A 20,112-nucleotide genomic window follows, 5' to 3' on the forward strand; every position below is an offset into this window, starting at 1 on the left:
CATGGTCCAAGATCTCAAATGGTCCAATGAATCGTGGCGACAACTTACCACTTTTCCCAAACCTCATCAAACCCTTCCATGGAGAAACCCTCAGAAAACATGGTCTCCCACTTCAAAAGCTAGCGGTCGTCTCCGCTTGTCTGCATAGTTCTTCTGTCGACTCTGAGCTGTGAGCAACCTCTGTCTGATCAATTTAATCTTCTCGGTAGTCTTGAGTACAATGTCGGGTCCTAAGGCAGCTGTCTCACCTACCTCAGTCCAACAAACTGGAGACCTACAAGGTCTGCCATACAACTCCTCAAACGGAGCCATTTCTATGCTTGCTTGATAACTGTTGTTGTAGGCAAACTCAATGAGCGGTAGATGATCTTCCCAACTGCCAGTTAAGTACATATACCTGGAGCATATCCTCCAAGATCTGGATAGTACGCTCCGACTGGCCGTCTGTCTGTGGATGGAATGTCGTGCTAAGATTTAACGCTGAACCAAACGCTATTTGAAGTCCTTCCCAGAACTTCGAAGTGAACTTAGCATCCCTGTCCAAAACAATGGTTACTGGAACTCCATATAACCTTACAATCTCCTTCACATAAAGAACACCAAGCTTCTCTGCATCATCTGTTGCCTTAATAGGCAAAAAGTGAGCCGTCTTGGTCAATCTGTCAATGATGACCCATACGGCCTCATTGCCCCTTCGTGACCTTGGAAGACCTATCACAAAATCCATAACAGTATGCTCCCATTTCCATTGCGCTACAGGCAATGGTTGCAACAACCCTGTCGGTCTCTGATGCTCGGCCTTCACCTATTGACAGTTAAGGCACTTAGCCACAAACTGCGCAACATCTTTCTTCATCCCGTTCCAGCAATACTGACGTCTCAAATTGTGATACATTTTTATACCACCTGGATGAACTGCAAAGCAGGAAGTGTGAAACTCCAGAAAAACATCTTCACGACAAACCGTGGGGACAACCAACAAATCTTTAAACCATAGACCCCCATCTGCATGTAAGGTCCAATCCTTCACTGTCTCACCACTGGAGATCAAAATGTGAATGGCATCCAAATCTGGATCCTGTCTCTGTGCCTCAATCACTCGTCCGACAAGAGTAGTGTAACGACCCACTCCACCACATAGTATGATATTGTCCGCTTTGGGCCTGAGCCCGCACGATTTTGCTCTTGGGCTTCACCCCAAAAGGCCTTATACCAATTGGAGGTGACACATTTACATATAAGCATTTCACCTTTCCTTTACCCAGGCGATATGGGACTGTGCACCCGTAGCTCTCCAATGTGTTAGCCTGTCAGTGTCTCTCGCACCCGCCCACGACACACCCGCCCACAAGGTCATCACAATCCACCCCCCTTGGAGGCCCGACGTCCCCGTCGGCACACTTCCGGTTGGGTCAGGCTCTGATACCATTTGCAACGACCCACTCCACCACATAGTATGATATTGTCCGCTTTGGGCCTGAGCCCGCACGGTTTTGCTCTTGGGCTTCACCCCAAAAGGCCTCATACTAATTGGAGGTGACACACTTACATATAAGCATTTCACCTTTCCTTTACCCAGGCGATATGGGACTGTGCACCCGTAGCTCGCCAATGTGGTAGCCTGTTATTTATTTAAATTAATTAGATTGGGCTTAAGAAAAGTTGGATCAAAGGATATGGTATTGGGTTTGGATGAAGCCTAGTTGGGTTAATTAATAAAGGCCCATGGTTATATGATTATTTAAAATTATCATTTTTGTATAATTATAAATGTATATATTTAATTATATATAAATATAATTAATTAATAAGTGTTACGGAAGGATTTATAATTATGGATATATATATATATATATATATATATATATATATATAGGATTTATGATTTAATTAACCAATGGTTAATTATGGGAGATATATATGTATATGTAATATAATATATATTTATATATATATTATATTATTTAAAAAGTATTATTTTATTTGGTAATCCTACTAGGAATAGGATTTAGGTTTTAATGTGTATAAATATACACATAAGGTTTTAGGATTAAAAGTTTACACGTTAGAAAAAATAAGGGAGACAGAGAGAGAGGAAGAAGAAGGGTTGACAAGGAGGAGACCGAATCTGAGAAAGAGGACGTTTGGATTGGAAGGCTTAAAGCGTTGGTTTCGTTTCGAAACCTTCAGGCAAGTTTTCTCTAACTTTCCTCTTAAAACCCGTAAAGATTTCACCTTGAGTATCCAAGTTTTAATTAAGTTATTAATTTAAATCTTGGTTAGAATGGATTAATCAAAAATATTAAGTTAATTTTATTTGATTTAATTAGGATTAAATCGGATTAGTAAAAGCATGTTTTGTTATTATTATTATTTTTTTTTTTTTGAATTGTGGGATTTTAATTATATATATATAGTTTGTATATATTTAAAATCATTGTTATGCTTGGTCAGGGTTAATTAGGGTTTCTGGAATTTTTCTAGAATTTCTAGGAATTTTCTATAATTTTCTGAACTGATTGTATATTTTTAGAGAATTAATTGAATTTATTTTAAATTAATTTTCTGGGCATTATCTACATTGGTTTTACTTTATTCATTATTGGAGGCCGGCGTTAAAACAAAAGGAATTTGATTCTATGCGGTGCGGCACACAACCCATTCGGTGCGCCCAAATCAGGACCCTAGGATGGTCCTGATGATATGCGGATGATTTGATGTAGGTGTGTACATAGGAAGTTGATGCAACCGCTGATCTGAGCCATAGGATTAATTTAGTTTAAATAGATTGATCCGGTGTGATGCGGCTTATGGGGAATGGGTGTGTCATGGATTTGAGCCTTAGATGCGGCTGGATCAAAAGAGAGATTGATATGGTGAAGCGCAGATACATGGAGGTGCGGTGAGATGATCTGGTGTAACGCGCGCATAGGGATAAGTTACATTCAGCGAATAACAGATCGCCACGTCATCCAGAAAAGAATAAGGCGCGTGAGAGCGCTTGAAGCTATGTGGCTGCTTATGGTGGCGCGTGGAAGCGCGTGCAGTGAGTGTTGTAGAGTTTGGCGGCACGTAGGGGCGCGTGAGGCACTGTTTGGGGTTTCGGGAGGTTGCTGTGTAGTTCGGGGAGGTTCCAATTTTGATTTAAAGCCTGTTAGGGTTGGAACCAACCACTAAAGAAAATATTCTTAATGTTCTAAGAGGTTTTTAATATGTATATATATAATTAATTATTATTACGTGATGGAAGGAAATGTATATATATATATAATTATATATATGTATATATGGTTTACTTAATTTGTTATTAGGATGGAAGAGAGTATATATATATATATATATATTATGGAAGGTATTATACACATATTTATTATATAATATATGTGTATATGTATATAGTATTTAAGATAATTAATGTTAATTATTCTTATTTAATCGGTATATCCGGATAGGTTGATTTTTAAATTTATGTTATGCGTATGATATGCATGAGATGTTTATGGGTGATTTAGTTCATCGTTAAGTTTAAAATCAGTACATGGTTGAATTGTAGGTATGGATGAATTGTCAAAGGCTTAAATATAGTACCTAAAGTATTTGTATGAATAAAATACATACATAGGAAGCACGGATGAGTTGCTGGTTTAAATGTATAAATAAATATACGTAAAGGAGGCATGATTAATTTGCCAAATGTGTAAATAAATATACTTGTGGATGCATGGTTAATTTGCCAATGTATAAATAAATATATTTAAAAAGGCATGGTTGAGTTACCAATATATCAATGAAAATATTTATAATAGCATGGTTGATTTGCCAAAGCGTAATTAAATTGTTATATATTAAATAATTAAAATATCATCTATGGTTATTGTATGTATAGACTGGATTAGGATTAGATATTCTTAAATTAGAATAATTTAGTACTTACTGGTTAGTGTATTATTTTATATTAATAAAATAATATTGGTGGAGACATGGATGATTTGTCAAAGCTGAGATTTTAGATATGTGATTTAGTTAAAATCATCATCGGGTTTTGGGATTAATTATAATATGCCTTTTATTATAATTTATTATTTAAATGATTAAACAACTGACTAGGATGGGATTAAGGTCAAATGAGTTTTTTTTTTAAATGAAATGGTAGATTGGTTTAGGTATGAATATTATTTTAATAATTATTTAATAGGTATGGAAATTTAATAAACCTATTAATGGATGTGATTAGTATAGTATATATAATTATATATAGACATGTATATCGTGCTTTATTAAAGTTAAAACTTTATTAGGATTGGTTTTGATCAGAGATGATCTTTTTATTGGTTTTCAGAGGTCTGGTAGAGTGAACTTACTCGTAGGGTTTAACCTACAATTTATTTTTCAGGTTATTAGAAGTTCGAGTCTCGAGGTTGAGGATCCGCAGCTGGGAGACTGTCATTCATCTAGTGTACTTATAAGTTGTATTGGATTATTGGATAATGTTTTAAGGGGTCCTGGAGTTACGGGATTCCCGAGTTGTAATTATTGAAGAATTATTAATTAATGAAAATTTTATTTAATAGATTTTGCTTCAGCGAATTATTTATTCTTTAATATTCATTTTTGTACTCTGTGCTTGTTTGAAATACTTTAATTGTGTTGATATCCCTTAATTTTATGCGCGGACTTGATCCAACCGTGTTCCAAAATTAGGGGGTATTACAGTTGGTATCAGAACACTCTAGGTTCAAGTGTCCCTAGGGTGTCTTTCATTGTGTGACTTCCGCGTTGTATACTCTTTTACTTAGAGCTTAAGTTAGGATTCATTATCTTCTATATTAGGTCCGTTAGTGCGTCCTAACGTTAGATCGTTTAGTCTTATCAGCAAATGGTAGGACACCGATTTAGAAGGTATTTGAGGAGGCAATAGTGTAAATGCCAGGATCGTATACTAGATCAGTATGTGGGGAGATAGACAATATTTATTGTAGAAATTGATTGAATAGATTACGAAGGTCGATAGTTTACGTTCATATAGTAAACACAAGTGAGAGATAGAGGAGATAAGTAAATAGTAGGAAGTTATTACTTGTACACTCAGTATTGTTCAGGGATGATGAAAGTAGTTGCAGATATTCTCAAATGTCAACACGATCTAAATGGTTAGTCTGTTGATAAGTTATCTGGTTTAGGTATAGTGGGAACGCTAATACACCAGTGATTACTCATAAGGAAACTATTGGTTAACTTAAAAATAACGAGTTAACTTTCGAATGAATTGTTTTTACTTGGTAGAATCCGACAGGGTATGGCTTATAAGGAATGACTAATAGGTATTTGTGGTAATTTTAAAGAAAGTAGTGTTGACTGAGGAACTTAATTCTTGGTTCTCGATTATTCAGGAGGGCGGGAGAAAATCACGGAGTTAATGTTGTCACTTCATATACTAAAGTGAATATGAGATGGTACTTTCATACAATAGAGTATGGGAGTATCGACGTTGTGATGAGATTTTTATTTCCATATGGGTCATAAATGGTAGTTTGACCAAAACCGATTGCGAGCATTAAATAAAGCTTTCGGGGTTACACGTTGGTATGGCATTGCTTAAGGATTTGTCTGGATAATCTTTTAAGATTTTTTTTTTTTTTTATTCGTGCATCGTTGTTTAAAAATAGTTGACTTATGAGTCCTACATTAATTCAAGATATATTTATGGAGATTACTCTTTTAGAGATCTTATGTGCACTGCCAGAAAGGGCGAAATAGTTAGAATATCGTAAACTCGTATATTAGAGTTTGAAAATGGGAAGCGGGTTATTACGAGATATGTCTGCTAATTATGAATAAGAGTGGATGGGTTAGTTCCACAAGAAAAAAATATATATATATGGAAATTTGAAATTTAATAATTAAAGTGTTCATTTCATGGATTCGTGAATTCCGAGGATGTAATTCCTTTTGTTAGGGGGGAAGAATGTAATACCCCGATATTTTAAAGGAATTATTAATGGAAATTAATTACTTTCCGGGTCAAACGGGTCATCAACGCTGCTAAACGGGAGAAATCTTTCACAAATCTCCGGCAGTAACCCGCTAAACCAAGAAAACTGCGGATCTCAAACACATTCTTGGGTTGCTCCCAAGTCAAAACTGCTTCAATCTTCGATGGATCAACGGACACTCCGCCTTCTGAAACAACGTGCCCAAAGAACTTCACCTCTTGTAACCAAAACTCACACTTCTCATATTTGGCATACAATCGGTGCTCCCGCAAAATCTGCAAAATAATACTCAAATGGACCTCGTACTCTTCCCGAGTCCGTGAATACACAAGAATGTCATCCACGAAGATTACCACAAACTGGTCCAAGTAATCGTGAAAGACGCGGTTCATTAAGTCCATGAATGCCGCTGGCGCGTTAGTCAAACCAAATGGCATAACAAGGAACTCATAGTGTCTATACCGTGTACGGAACGCGGTCTTTGGGATATCTTCATCCCTAACCCTCAACTGATAGTAGCTAGATCTTAAATCAATCTTCGAGAAACAACTGGCTCCCTTCAACTGATCAAACAAATCATCTATCCTTGGCAAAGGATACTTGTTCTTGATGGTGGCATGATTCAATTTCCGATAATCGATACACAACCTCAAAGAACCATCTTTCTCTTTAGCAAACAAGACCGGTGCGCCCCATGGTGACACACTCGGTCGGATAAAACCCTTCATCCTCAAATCATCAAGCTGCTTTTTCAACTCTTCCAATTCAACTGGTGCCATGCGATATGGTGCCATAGAAATCGGCGCGGTACCAGACATCAAATCAATGGTAAACTCCACTTCTCGGTGTGGAGGCAACTCCGTCAGATCCTCTGGAAACACGTCTAGAAAATCACAAACAACCGCCGGATAACTTTCTCCCACAACATCCTCCTCTTCGGCTAGAAGACTAGCCAAGAAGTAATCACCACGACTCCGTCCACGAATTCCATACAATGATGAAGGCTGGGAATCACTCCGATCTCCCATGAAAAAGAAACAATCTCCCTCAGAAGTGCAAACCGTGACTCTTCCTCTGAAACAATCAATTGTGGCATGAAAGAAAGCCAACCAATCCATCCCGAGAATGACATCAAAGCTAGTCATCTCCAGGAGGATAAGGTCAAACACAAAAGTCTGCGCAGCTATCACAATGGGACAATCCGGCAACAACTCGACTCAAAGACACTGAAACTCCAACTGGCGTATCAACACATAACGCCCGATCCAAGAAACTGACCTTTAACCCCGATATAAGTGCAAATGATGATAAAATGAAAGAGTGAGATGCACCAGAGTCAAACAAAATACGGGCCCAAAAACCAAACACTGGAAATATACCTCGGATTACTGACGATCCAGGAAATGGATCAGTCAGTGCAAGTGCAAAGACACATCCCTGCAGTGCTTGTGCTTAAGAACCACCAATCTGAACACCAGACTGCTGTGCCGACATAGTAGGAGTCTCCTTCCTAGCTGGATGAGAACCTTGAGAAGACATGGTAGGCTGAGGTGGTGGCGGTGGTCTGAAACCTGACTGAACTGTAGCCGACTGTGACGGCCTCTGTCGTGACCCTCTGCCACTACCAGTACCTGCTCCCTGACTAGGACAGTCTCGAATCAAGTGACCCTGCTGGCCACACCCATAACAAGTCCTTAGAACTGAAGAAACTGAAGACGATCTCATGGGACAACTAGACTTGTAGTGCCCAGGTTGCTAACATTGATAACGAACAACTCCACTCCTGTCAGATGTAGCTGGCATAGGAGTGGTAGGAGCAGATCGTGCAGACTGTTGCCCCTGAAACTGAAACGAACCACTCTTGCTCCTTTTCCAAGGAGATCCCTCCGATGATGGCCCTACACCTCTCTTTTGTTCCAACTGCTCTCTTCTTACATCCTTCTCTTTATTATCGGCCTCCAACATTAATGCCCTTTCTACTGCTTCCGAGTAAACCTTAATGAATTGTGCTGTGATCAATGGCCTCATCCGATCATTAAGACCAGAAACAAACTTCTGAGTCTTGTAAGCTTCATCTCTCACCATTTCTAGAGCAAAACGGGAGAGCGATGTAAACTTGTTCTCATATTCTGCCACTGACATGCTCCCTTGAATAAGGTTATGAAACTGGTCTTGTAACTCCCATCTTTTGGAAAGCGTAAAATACTTCTCATAGAACAGTTCCTTGAACCTGTCCCAACTCATCTCCTCCACCTTATATTGGTTGGTGACTAACTTCCACCAAACCTTGGCATCTTTAGCAAACTTGTAAGTAGCTAGGATGATCTTAAAATGATCCTCCATCACATCTATTAAGGTCAACTGAGTCTCAACCTGATCCAGGTAGTCATCTGCTACCATTGGATCCGCACCGCCCTCGAATATAACTGGCATCAACTGAGAAAAACCTTTAATGATCTTAAGACGCTTCTGAGCTGGCGTCTCCTCAACTTGAACTATAGGTTGTGGTGCCGATTGCGACTAAGCAGCAATCGTTGCCCTCACGGCACTTTACAACAAACGATTAAACTCCAGTGCCACAAAACCTTCACCCACTTCTACGGGTGCTTTAACATTTTTCCTCCTCGGGGAAACAACTCTTGAGGGAATCAAGTCCCTAAGAAGCATGTCCTCATCATTTAGCTCCGCTAGATTGGAGCTAGAGCTTTCACCAACGTCACCCCTTGTTGGCCTAGGGCCAACTTCCCTTAACTTTTCACGTCGTTACATCGTGCGATAAAACGAGAGAACGGTTCAAAAACATGACGCTAAAGTCCACCGTGGACAACTCAACATAAAATGATGACATACCAACACTTAGCATGCACAACTATACAAGAAACACTTTAACGTAACATTTAGGCACATAAGCACATAGACAATTAAACATACTTGTTCAAATAAATAAACACGTAGCAAGGAATCACATAAACAATGTAAACAATACACCACGCAACTTTATGTAGGCCTCTACCCGTCGCCCCAAAGGTTTTCGAAGCCTTGCTCTAATACCATTCTGTAACGACCTAAATCCTCATGGATCTGGATCATTAAACGGGTCCTAACCCGACCCAAAAACATCCAAGGGTAAAACGGTCATTTCACGTCAAAATTAAATAAAAAGGTCTAAAAAGGGCAAATTGGTAATTTGCCATGAATCCATAAATTGAGACTCAAGGGTATAATAGTCCTTAACTTGAATCACATAGTAAATAAAATAAGGTTCGGGGCAAAATAGTCCTTTTGGGGCAAAAATATAATTATGGCATTTAATTGGGTCATAAAAATAATTAATTTCAACTCCAAATGATGCCAAAGTATAATTTTAAGAACTTAAATTGGTAATTACATGAAAAGGCAGAACCGGTCGATGTATACACCTTACACGTCTGACTGGTTTGGGTTATGAACAGGTCCATGTATACACCTTACACGTCTGACTGGTTTGGGTTATGAACAGTGGGAAAACCCACTGCCATGATACCGGTCGACTGGTTTAGGATACCGGTCAACTGGTTCAGGATACCGGTCCATACGTCGACTGGTTTGGGACGTCAACAACTCAAACATATATTGTGAAGATACCGGTCGACCGGTTTGGGTTATACATCGACCGGTTCTTGAAAATCTTCACTCCCACTTTCCACGATCCTGTATAATCCTTGTACACCAACTTTTGATCATTCAACCACCCACGTCACAACACTTACGTGCAAAATTAATACATTTCAACAATAAATTGCAATAACAATCACCACGTTGGTAACGTAATTTACAACACGTTACTAAAATACACTAAACTGATTTTTAAGTGAGTAATACTTAATTACATTTTCTCAAGGATTATTCACAAACTTAATTACATTCCCAAAATTATAATTACACATGAAAAAGCAAAATACAAGATAGCAAAAATCATCTTCTAACAACTTTCAATTTTGGGGTGGATTGGCATCCGCCGATTCTTTTCCAAGACCTGAAAAAAAATAATATATAGTAGGGTGAGCTATATGCTCAGTAGGTGATACTTAAGACACACATCTTGTGTCCTTGTAAATCCAATCAAAAAATAGGCCAATGGGAAATGGGGATCATGCAATGTAAGGTTAAAACAACTTCAATGTCAATTCCAAGTGTAAACAATGCAATGCAATGCATGATATGTCACTCCCCATTTTCATTTCTCAAAACCATACTTTCCAACTGTTAATACAGCCCGCCCTTTGGTAACCCCGCCGCGACACGAGAGGAGGATTAGCTAGTGTCCCTGACCCTTGGTAACCCCGCAGCGTCATTATGGGGCCCAGCTAGCTCAACCACGCTAGGGCGACTCCCTAGTCCCCTCTAGGCTATATTAACCTCCAGCCCGTTGGTAACCCCGCAACGACCGGGTTTATCAAAACCATTTCACAAAAACTCTTCTCCCAAAATTACCGTTTTCATTTCAAAAACTGATTTCTCCCATTTCATGCAACCCAATGGCATATACATGTATATGTGTCTCAAGCTTACAATATTATGGCATGTAAAAGTTTTACATTTCATAATTACTTCACAACTAAGCATATATCACATTCAACATCATCAATTGAGTCATCGACACATTAAACACAACAAAACTATCACCACAACATGCTTTTCACATAGAACAAATCATAATCAAAACCATGAATTTCTCTAGACATCTATTACACAACATTGAAACAATTAACTCTCAAATTAAGCATGTTTATCACACAAAGGAGATAAAATTCACAAAAGAGCAAGAACATCATGAATTAAGGGTCCCTACCTCAAGTTTGCACCAAAACCCTAAAGATGGGTCTCAATTTTGAACTCCAAAGGAAGGCTCAAAACTGAAATTGTTGGTATGAGTGCGTAGAGCTCGTAGTGGGCTTCGTTTTGCCTCAAATGGCACCTTAATCCGCCAATAATTGAGAGAATAATCAAAGCTCAAAGATTGCCTTTCAAGTGGAAAGAAAAAGAAAAGGAAAATGAGAGAGGGGGAGAAGCTACGGGAGAGAGAGAATGTGTGGAGCAAGAAGTGTGGTCTCAAGACCATTTTAAGTGTGAGTGGTGGGCCCCACCAGATTTTCTTTTTTTTTTTTCCCTTTTTCTTTTACTTCAATTCTTACACATCAAAATGCTACATAATTCACATAATTAAGATGCACAAAAATGCAACTAGACCGAACCACAATCCCGAACATAACATACGAAAAGACAGAAATACCCTTATCTCCACGAATTATTGGAAAAAATGAAAATGCTGAAAAATCAGAAACATCATATTATATATAGAGAGAGAGAATGATATTCGTGTTTAAGTTTAAGGCAATTTATAAAAATTAAATAGAGAGATAGAAAGTCAAGCAACTCTTGAAATAAATGAAAGATTTTTTTGATATAAAAAAAATGTAAAAATGTTAAAGAATTCACAAAATGGCTTACACTATTAGAATAAAATTAAGATAAGATATATAGTAAATAGAAATTTAATAAAGGTAATTTAACTTTAAAATGTATGAATTCTTGATTTTAATAAATATAAAATAGACTTGTGAAAAAGATTAATAAAGGTAATTTTGTTTTTAAAGGTATTACTTTTTTGTTTTAATTCATATAAAATATTTTAAAATTAATGAAATATAAAATATTTCTTAATTAATGAAAATGTATCTAAATAATTGTAGAAAAAAATGTTTACACTTCTATATAAGTAGTATTAATGCTAGATAGGGCAACTCAAATGACATAACTGTTGAATGATTAAAAGATTTAATGTAAAGTATGTAATAAAAATTATTTTGTATTTTTTAAATTCTAAAAATGTTAAGAAATTCACAAAATGGCTTACACTTTTAGAATAAAATTAAGATAATATATATATATATATATATATATATATATATAAAGAAGAAATTTAATAAAGGTAGTTTAACTTTAAAATGTATTAATTCTTGATTTTAATAAATATAAAATAGACTTGTGATTTATGAAAAAAATTAATAAAGGTAATTTAGTTTTTAAAGGTATTACTTTTTGTTTTAATTCATATAAAATATATAATAATTAATGAAATATAAAATATTTTATAATTAATGAAAATGTATCCAAATAATTGTAGAAAAAAATGCATACACTTTTATATAAGTAGTATTAATGCTGGATGGGGCAACTCAAATGACATAACTGTTGAATGATTAAAAGATTTAATCTAAAATATTTAATAAAAATTATTTTATATATTTTTAAAGTCTAAAAATATTAAGAAATTTCTTACACTTTTAGAATAATATATAGATATAGATATAGATAAATTATAATAATAAATTATGTATGAATCATTATGTGTTGTGAATATTTTTTATCTCATTAAAGTGAAGTGGTTTAAATGTATATACACTAAAAAAATAAATCAAAATTGTTAAGAAATTCTCTACACTTTTATAATAATATATATATAAATTTTGTATGTATATATATGTAGATCCGTGTTAAATTCACACCATTGCCTTTTTATATCCTTGATCATTAAGCAGCTTTTTTTTTTTTTTTTTTTCTTTTATTATCTTGATTTTACCTTTTAAAGAGTCTGACGTAGCCCAACCATATCATAATTCCGTAACTATTTCAGAAATAAGATTCCGCCCAATGGTCCGCGGAGAGGCTTACAAAAAATGAATTTCTCCGTCGTTGAAAGTTTTATGTTTTTTTTTTTTCTTTCTCATTGTTAACAAACAATTCAAAATTCTTACTTGGTCCTGCCAAGCTCGCTTAATTTAGTAATCGGAAGATGACATGAGCTAAGTCTGTGTATGTACGATGTATGCATGTGCGTGTGGGGCAGAGTACTCTGGTGGATAAGATATAACGAAAAATTGCCAGATGTACAAAAGCAATCATGCATGCAAGAACAAGTCAATGTAGTCTTTGCTTCCGATAAAGTTAGATATAATAATAGCATATAACTGCCAGATTTGTCACACAAATGTTATCTAGCTACCAGTCCATGTTCCGTCGAATTTATTATAAATTGAACAAACTTCCCAACCTCTTCTAAATTCGTCATTACAGACGTCATACATAATTCCGCAAAAAAACAAAAACACATATCTCATCACTCCATTCTATAGTGCACAACATATATATATTAATTATATGCGTATGAGATTGCTATTCTATCATATATATATATATATATATATATATATATATATATATATATGATAAGATAGCAATGTCATACAATTAATGCACATATAGATCGAGTTTAATTAATTAATGTATATATTGAATAATAGTGTAAATAATAAATGCATATATAGACTGGGACTCTAACAAATTTAGTTATATAAAGTGAATTCGTTACTACATATATCATACATACTTTAAAATATATATATATATATATATATATATATATATATATATACATCTCATCACTTCATTCTATAGTACACAATCACAAGCTTTTGCGCACAAACAACAACATAAATTTGTTCATGACATATATATTTTATATTTATTTATTTAAATTCATATGCAAATATATTCATTATTAGTTATTGCATTAATGATATATGTAATAAATAAACTAACTTTTTTCATTAATAGATGCCCGATTTATTTGTAATATTTTTTAATTGAGAAGTTTTTTAGTAGTATATTTTCAAACATATATATATATATATATATATATATATATATATATATATATGAGATAGTATAACAATGCCATATAGCTAGGGCACACATACAGTTTAATTAATTAATGTATATATTGAATAATAGTGCAGGTAATATATGCATATATATGATAACATAGATATTTCATATTACTAGGACTCTAACAAATTTAATTGTATAAAGTGAATTCGACAATGCATACGTCGAGCATAGTTAAAGAAAAAAAAAAAAAAAAAAAAAAAACATATCTCATCACTTCATTCTACAGTACACAATCACAGGCTTTTGGGCACAGCATCAAAGACAACAACATAAATTTGTTAATGACATATATATTTTATATTTATTTAAATTTATATGTAAATATATTTATTATTATTTATTACATTAATGATATATGTAAATAAACTAATTTTTTTCACTAATAAATGTGTAATTTATTTGTAAAATTCTTCGGTTAGTAGTATATTTTCAAACATATATATAGAGCACACAAAAAGCTTAATTAATTAATATATATATATATATATAGTATAGCAATGCCATATAATTAGAGCACACAAAAAGTTTAATTAATTAATATATATATATATATTGAGTAATAGTGTAGGTAATAAATACATATTTCATATTACAGGGAATATAACAAATTTAATTATATAAAGTTAATTCGTCACTGCATACGTCATACATAGTTCCAAAAAACACATATCTAATCACTTCATTCTATAGCACACAATCACAAGCTTCTGCGCACAGCATCAAAGACAACAACATAAATTTGGTCACCACCAACGTCATGCCTTTCAAGATCTAGTCCTATATAAGACCCTAAATTCTTTGCATGTCAATCCACATATCTCATATCTAGCTTTCTGCTACAAACACACAAATATTCAAGCCATTAGTAAGTAAGAGAACTCTTCAATCTCACTTCACATTTCATTATATCAAACCTATTCAACGTAGATAACATGGTGCACCGTCGTATCCTCCTAGTGACTTTTCCGGCACAAGGTCATATAAATCCGTCCCTCCAATTTGCGAAGCGTCTCATCCGCATAGGGGTGGAGGTCACCTTTGCCACGAGCGTGTTCGCCCACCGTCGCATAACCAAGGCCGGCGACCCCATCCCTCAAGGTCTAAGCTTCGCCGCCTTCTCGGATGGCTTTGACGACGGCTTCAAAGTTGGTGATGATCACAGACACCTCGTGTCGGAGATGAGGAGCCGCGGCTCGCAAACCCTAAAGGAGATCATCGCGGCTAGCATTGACGAAGGCCGCCCGATTACTTCCTTAGTCTACTCCCTCCTCCTCCCTTGGGCCGCCAGGGTGGCGCGTGACATGCACATCCCATCAGCCCTTCTTTGGATTCAGCCTGCCACTGTTTTGGACATCTACTACTATTACTTTAATGGGTATGCGGATGCCATAAAGGACAACTGTAATGACCCCTCATGGTCTATTAAATTACCGGGACTGCCATCACTCACAAGTGATGACCTTCCCTCCTTTCTCCTACCTTCAAGCTCAGCCACCTACAGTTTTGCACTCCCATCCTTCAAAGAACAGCTTGATACACTTGATGAAGAGATCAACCCTAAAGTACTCGTGAACACATTCGATGCATTAGAACCCGAAGCTCTAAGAGCCATTGACAAGCTCAAGTTGATCGCGGTCGGACCATTGATTCCGTCAGCTTTCTTGGGTGGAAAGGATCCATCGGATACTTCATTTGGAGGAGACTTGTTTCAGAAAACAAAGGACTACATCGAATGGTTGAACTCCAAACCAAAATCATCCGTCGTTTACATATCATTTGGAAGTCTCTTGGAGTTTTCGAAGCAACAAAAAGAGGAGATGGCAAAAGCTTTGTTGGAGAGTGGCAGGCCATTTCTGTGGGTGATAAGAGCGAAAGAAAATGGGGAAGAGGAGAAAGAAGAAGATAGGCTAAGTTGCATGGATGAATTGGAGCAACAAGGGATGATAGTGCCATGGTGTGCTCAAGTGGAGGTTCTATCACACACATCATTCGGATGTTTTGTGACACATTGTGGGTGGAACTCTACATTGGAAAGCTTGGTTTGTGGGGTTCCGGTGGTGGCATTTCCACATTGGACGGATCAAGGGACAAATGCAAAGCTACTAGAGGACGTGTGGAGGACGGGGGTGAGGGTTAGGGCAAATGAGGAAGGGGTAGTTGAGGGTGATGTGATCAAGAGGTGTTTGGATATGGTGATGGAAGGTGGAGAGAGAGGGGATGAACTGAGAGGGAATGCTAAGAAATGGAAGGAATTGGCAAGGGAGGCTGTGAAGGAAGGTGGATCTTCAGCTACTAATCTTCAGGCTTTTGTGGATGAGGTTGGAGAAGAAGTTTGTTAGTAGGAGGCTAGGAGCATATATATCTTTAATTAGTTTATGAAAGGTGTTTGTTCTATTAAATAGTTTTTTTTGGAAGTTATTTTCTTCATTTCATTTTGATTTCTAGCTTGTTTTAGTTTCTTGTATTGATTTCTTAGTCACATTTGCAAAGTCGTGTCATATGCACCTAGTGGCATAAGTACTTATCAATACATGTTAATTTCAACATTTCAAATCAAACTTAAAAGGAAATACAGTTTTTTAGCCAATATTGAAGCAGCAATGGAAGTAATTCTTTCTTTATTTTCGTTTTCAATTGCTTCTTATGATTTTTAATATTTTATTTTGCTCTGTATTTCAGTTTTGAATCCTAATATATTCCCCGTTGCAGGATTTTTTTTATTTTTTATTTTATATGACAAACTAAGAGAAGTGGATTCGAACAGGACACACTCTCTCAAAAAGATGGACTGCACTCTACCAACTAAATTATGATTGAGATGAGGTAGTCATCAATAATACTCCAAAAACATTGACCTAACTATTTGTCAGGACCACTAGAAGAATGCAACTCTGTTTCTCTTTCACTAGTATATTAGTCAACATATATCACTATAATATGAAAATGAACTTGTGAGAAATTTAAGGCACACACTCATGACTCACCAGTATCATCCACATATTTCTCTTCCTGTGCATATGAAACAAAAATAGAGACTTGTCTTCCCTAAAACCATTTTTAATTGGTTACGAGTTATCTTTAGATATGAGGCAGTGGATCGATCACCATTGAAGATTCTAAAGACATCATGAAGAATATAACTAGAGACCACATAATCTTTTTGGCAAAAGAGATGAGACATGCAATACCCAAATGTGTGCACATAATTTGTAAAGGCACTTGGAGTACTACATGATTGATTGTTTCACATGGATTCACTGCAGAAACTATTTTATCCAAACGGTTTTTTTTATCTTTTTAAAGTTAGAAGCAAACACAATTTTATTTTCAATATGCCTAGCTCTAATAAGACTTAACTTTCAAGTTTTGTTTTAAAATAGAGAGATGTACCTCAAACGAGTTCCATACATTAATCGGGACAACATTCTGAACACTTAAATTATCAGAGAAAAAAAAACAAAAAATTGGACTAGAGATTCCGTGTGATAATACACTAGCATACAGCGGCAACTTTCACAATGTACAACTGACATACTAGTCATATTTGAATTTTTTTTATTCGTGTTAAGAGTTCATTTTGAAATTTAATAACTAAGATGATTGACGAATTGGTTGAAAAAAGAGTGTTGCGCGGTACAAATTTTGATTTTGACTTAGGGTTGATGATTAATAGCAATAACAGTCACTGCTTCGCCCACACTTAAGGTTGATGACTAATAGCAACCTTATTGTGACACTCACATAGTATAGTTTAATAAGGATTTATTTGTTCTGGCCCACACTCACATCTAAGGTGCAATTATGGTGAGTTGGATGGGTTGGAGGCTGGGTTTACCCTACATACGAAAATTTTAATCCTAATCTAACTAAAATAATCAATCCAAACTCAAATCCATTCTTCAATTTTTTTTTTTTTAACTCAAGTTGAATTCAAGTTTGTAACGCCAACTGTGACTTCGAGTTACCAAATTGATGATTTTATGATAGAAATATCTTGTACCACATTAGCTTTATGAAACATAAAAATTACTCTCTCAGGCACATAACCACTAGGCAAAGATATAATTAAAACTTTTTCACAATTTTTTCACAATTGTGAAAAAGAGATGAACAATCTTAACTTTTTCACAATTGAAATAATTAAAAGATATAAAACTTTTTCATTTCATTTTTTTATATTTGCACTCTCATTTGAAAGGAAATGACAATCTATAACACTGACTTTACAAGTCAATCATTATTACTTTTTACATTACACAATTACTCTTATATTTAATATTTTCGATCGTAATTGTTCTATATTACCTAACAGAAACTAGAATCCTTAGCTATCATCATAGTTGAAGCTATTAATCACTTCCAGATGGAGCATCTTTGGAAGTAATCATCATGATTATCCAGGCTCTGCAATGCTTAGGACAAAGTTTCAGAAAACTGTTCCAAGACATTTCCTTGAGTCCCTAGCTGCCATTCCTTCCCTTAATGAGATTATGACTTTCTCTCTCTCTCTCTCCCTCCCTAAACAACTCTAAATCCCGAGGGCCTGATGGATATAATGTTTTTCCTTTTTTAAAGAAAGCCTAGCCTATTATAAGCAATGATGTAGCTTTGGCAGTCCAAGAGTTCTTTAGCAATGGCCAATTGCTTAAAAGAAATTAACTCAACATATCTTGCCTTACTCCTAAAAGTCCATAACCCAATTTGCATGAAATGACTTTAAACCTATCACTTGTTGTAATAACACCATCTATAAAGTCATATCTAATTTGCCTGCCTTGACTGTAGCCTATTCTACCCACCATCATTGATAAATGTCAAACTACTTCCATCAAGCATAAAAGGATTGGTGATGGAATTGTCCTAGTCCAAGAGCTCTTGAAGGTGGTGTTGTGTTTTTTTATGGAGTCTGATCACGTGTTGATTACGTGAAGGATTTGGGAAGCTAATTATCTATATGTTTTGGTTACTAACATGCTTGAATTGGTTCAGAAGTTTTCTACCAGTTCAACGAGTGATAGCCAATCAAGAAACAAGTTCAACGTTTGAAGATTAGCCTCTGTCCTTTGGGAACTGGTAGCCAACTCTTGAACCGGTAGCCAATTCACGAAGGAATCTTCTTTGGTCATCCTGAACAGGTAGTCACTTCTTGTACCGGTTCAAGACTCCTGAATTTAAGGAAAATTCAGTTTCCTAATTTGTTTTAACTTCCTTATTGATTTTGGATTCTATAAAAAGCAATTTCTTGTAGGATAAATTATTGGGGGCTATATATATCAACTCTAATAAGATTTTAGGGTGTGGTAAAAATAATGTGGCGAAAAGAAGAGTAAATCATCATACGTGTTGTGTGATTGATTAATTTATTCCAATACAAGAAAGAGTAACAAAGAGAGATTAAAAGAAAATTCTCCATTGTAATTCTTTATCTTTTTCATTGTGAATTTGTTCAATGTACTCCATGGACGTAGCCCTAAGATTTAGGTAAACAATATATATCTTGTATTCTTGTGTGTGATTTTTTTTTCTTTATGATTGCTTGTGATTATTCTTGAACAATATTATTTATTTTGCGTTTTTGCCACAACAACTAGTATGAAATCTAGTTGATTGTGCAGAGCAACTCCAACAACTGGTATCAGAGCCTTTGGTTGAGCACCTAAGGCACGGAATGTGTTTGACGAAATTCTAAAAATCTTTTGATCAGATCTGTCTGTTCGAGTGGAAGTATTGGCATCAAAAGATAAGACATTCATATTTATGATCGAGAAATTCGATGACACAAACTTCAGTTTCCGGAAGATGCAAATAGAAGACCTCTTGTTTTAGAAAAATCTGTACCACCATTTGGGAGAGAAGCCAAAGGGTACAAATGATGCAGAATGGGAATTAATTGATAGGAAGGCTCTTGGCACCGTTAGATTGACGTTGTCAAAATCAGTCGCCTTCAACATGAAGAAGAGAAGATGACGAAGTCTCTTATGGCAGCCCTTTCTAATATGTATGAACAACCTTCTACAGCGAACAAGGTGTACTTGATCAAGAAGTTATTCAACATAAAGATGGTTGAAGGTGGTAAGTTCAACGAACATCTAAATGCATTTAACGAGCTAGTTGGGCAATTATGATCTGTTGATATCAATTTCAAAGACAAGGTCCGAGCACTGCTAATTCTAGGGCAGTTACCTGAGAGTTGGAATAGCACAGTTACAGCAATCAGTAACTCGGAAGATCAAGTTAAAGTTTAATGAAGCTGTGAGCATGATTCTAACTGAAGAAATCAGAAGGCAAACAGAAAGGGGTTTTCACTAGTAGTTCGGCATTGAATGTTGAAAGCAGGGGCAAGGGTTCA

General features: G+C 35.7%; 1 protein-coding gene across 1 annotated transcript; it reads left to right on the forward strand.

Annotated features, from left to right (window-relative positions):
- Positions 1-14,492: 14,492 nt before the first annotated feature.
- Positions 14,493-16,384, forward strand: LOC132298446 (crocetin glucosyltransferase, chloroplastic-like). The gene has a single exon (XM_059794977.1). It carries the CDS (start codon positions 14,696-14,698, stop codon positions 16,100-16,102), a length of 1,407 nt encoding a protein of 468 aa, XP_059650960.1. The 5' UTR covers positions 14,493-14,695; the 3' UTR covers positions 16,103-16,384.
- Positions 16,385-20,112: the final 3,728 nt, after the last annotated feature.

This window comes from Cornus florida, unplaced genomic scaffold (assembly GCF_030987335.1).
Source record: "Cornus florida cultivar Cherokee Brave unplaced genomic scaffold, ASM3098733v1 CherokeeBrave_3.0.0_Hap2_Chr01, whole genome shotgun sequence".
NCBI lineage: Eukaryota > Viridiplantae > Streptophyta > Magnoliopsida > Cornales > Cornaceae > Cornus > Cornus florida.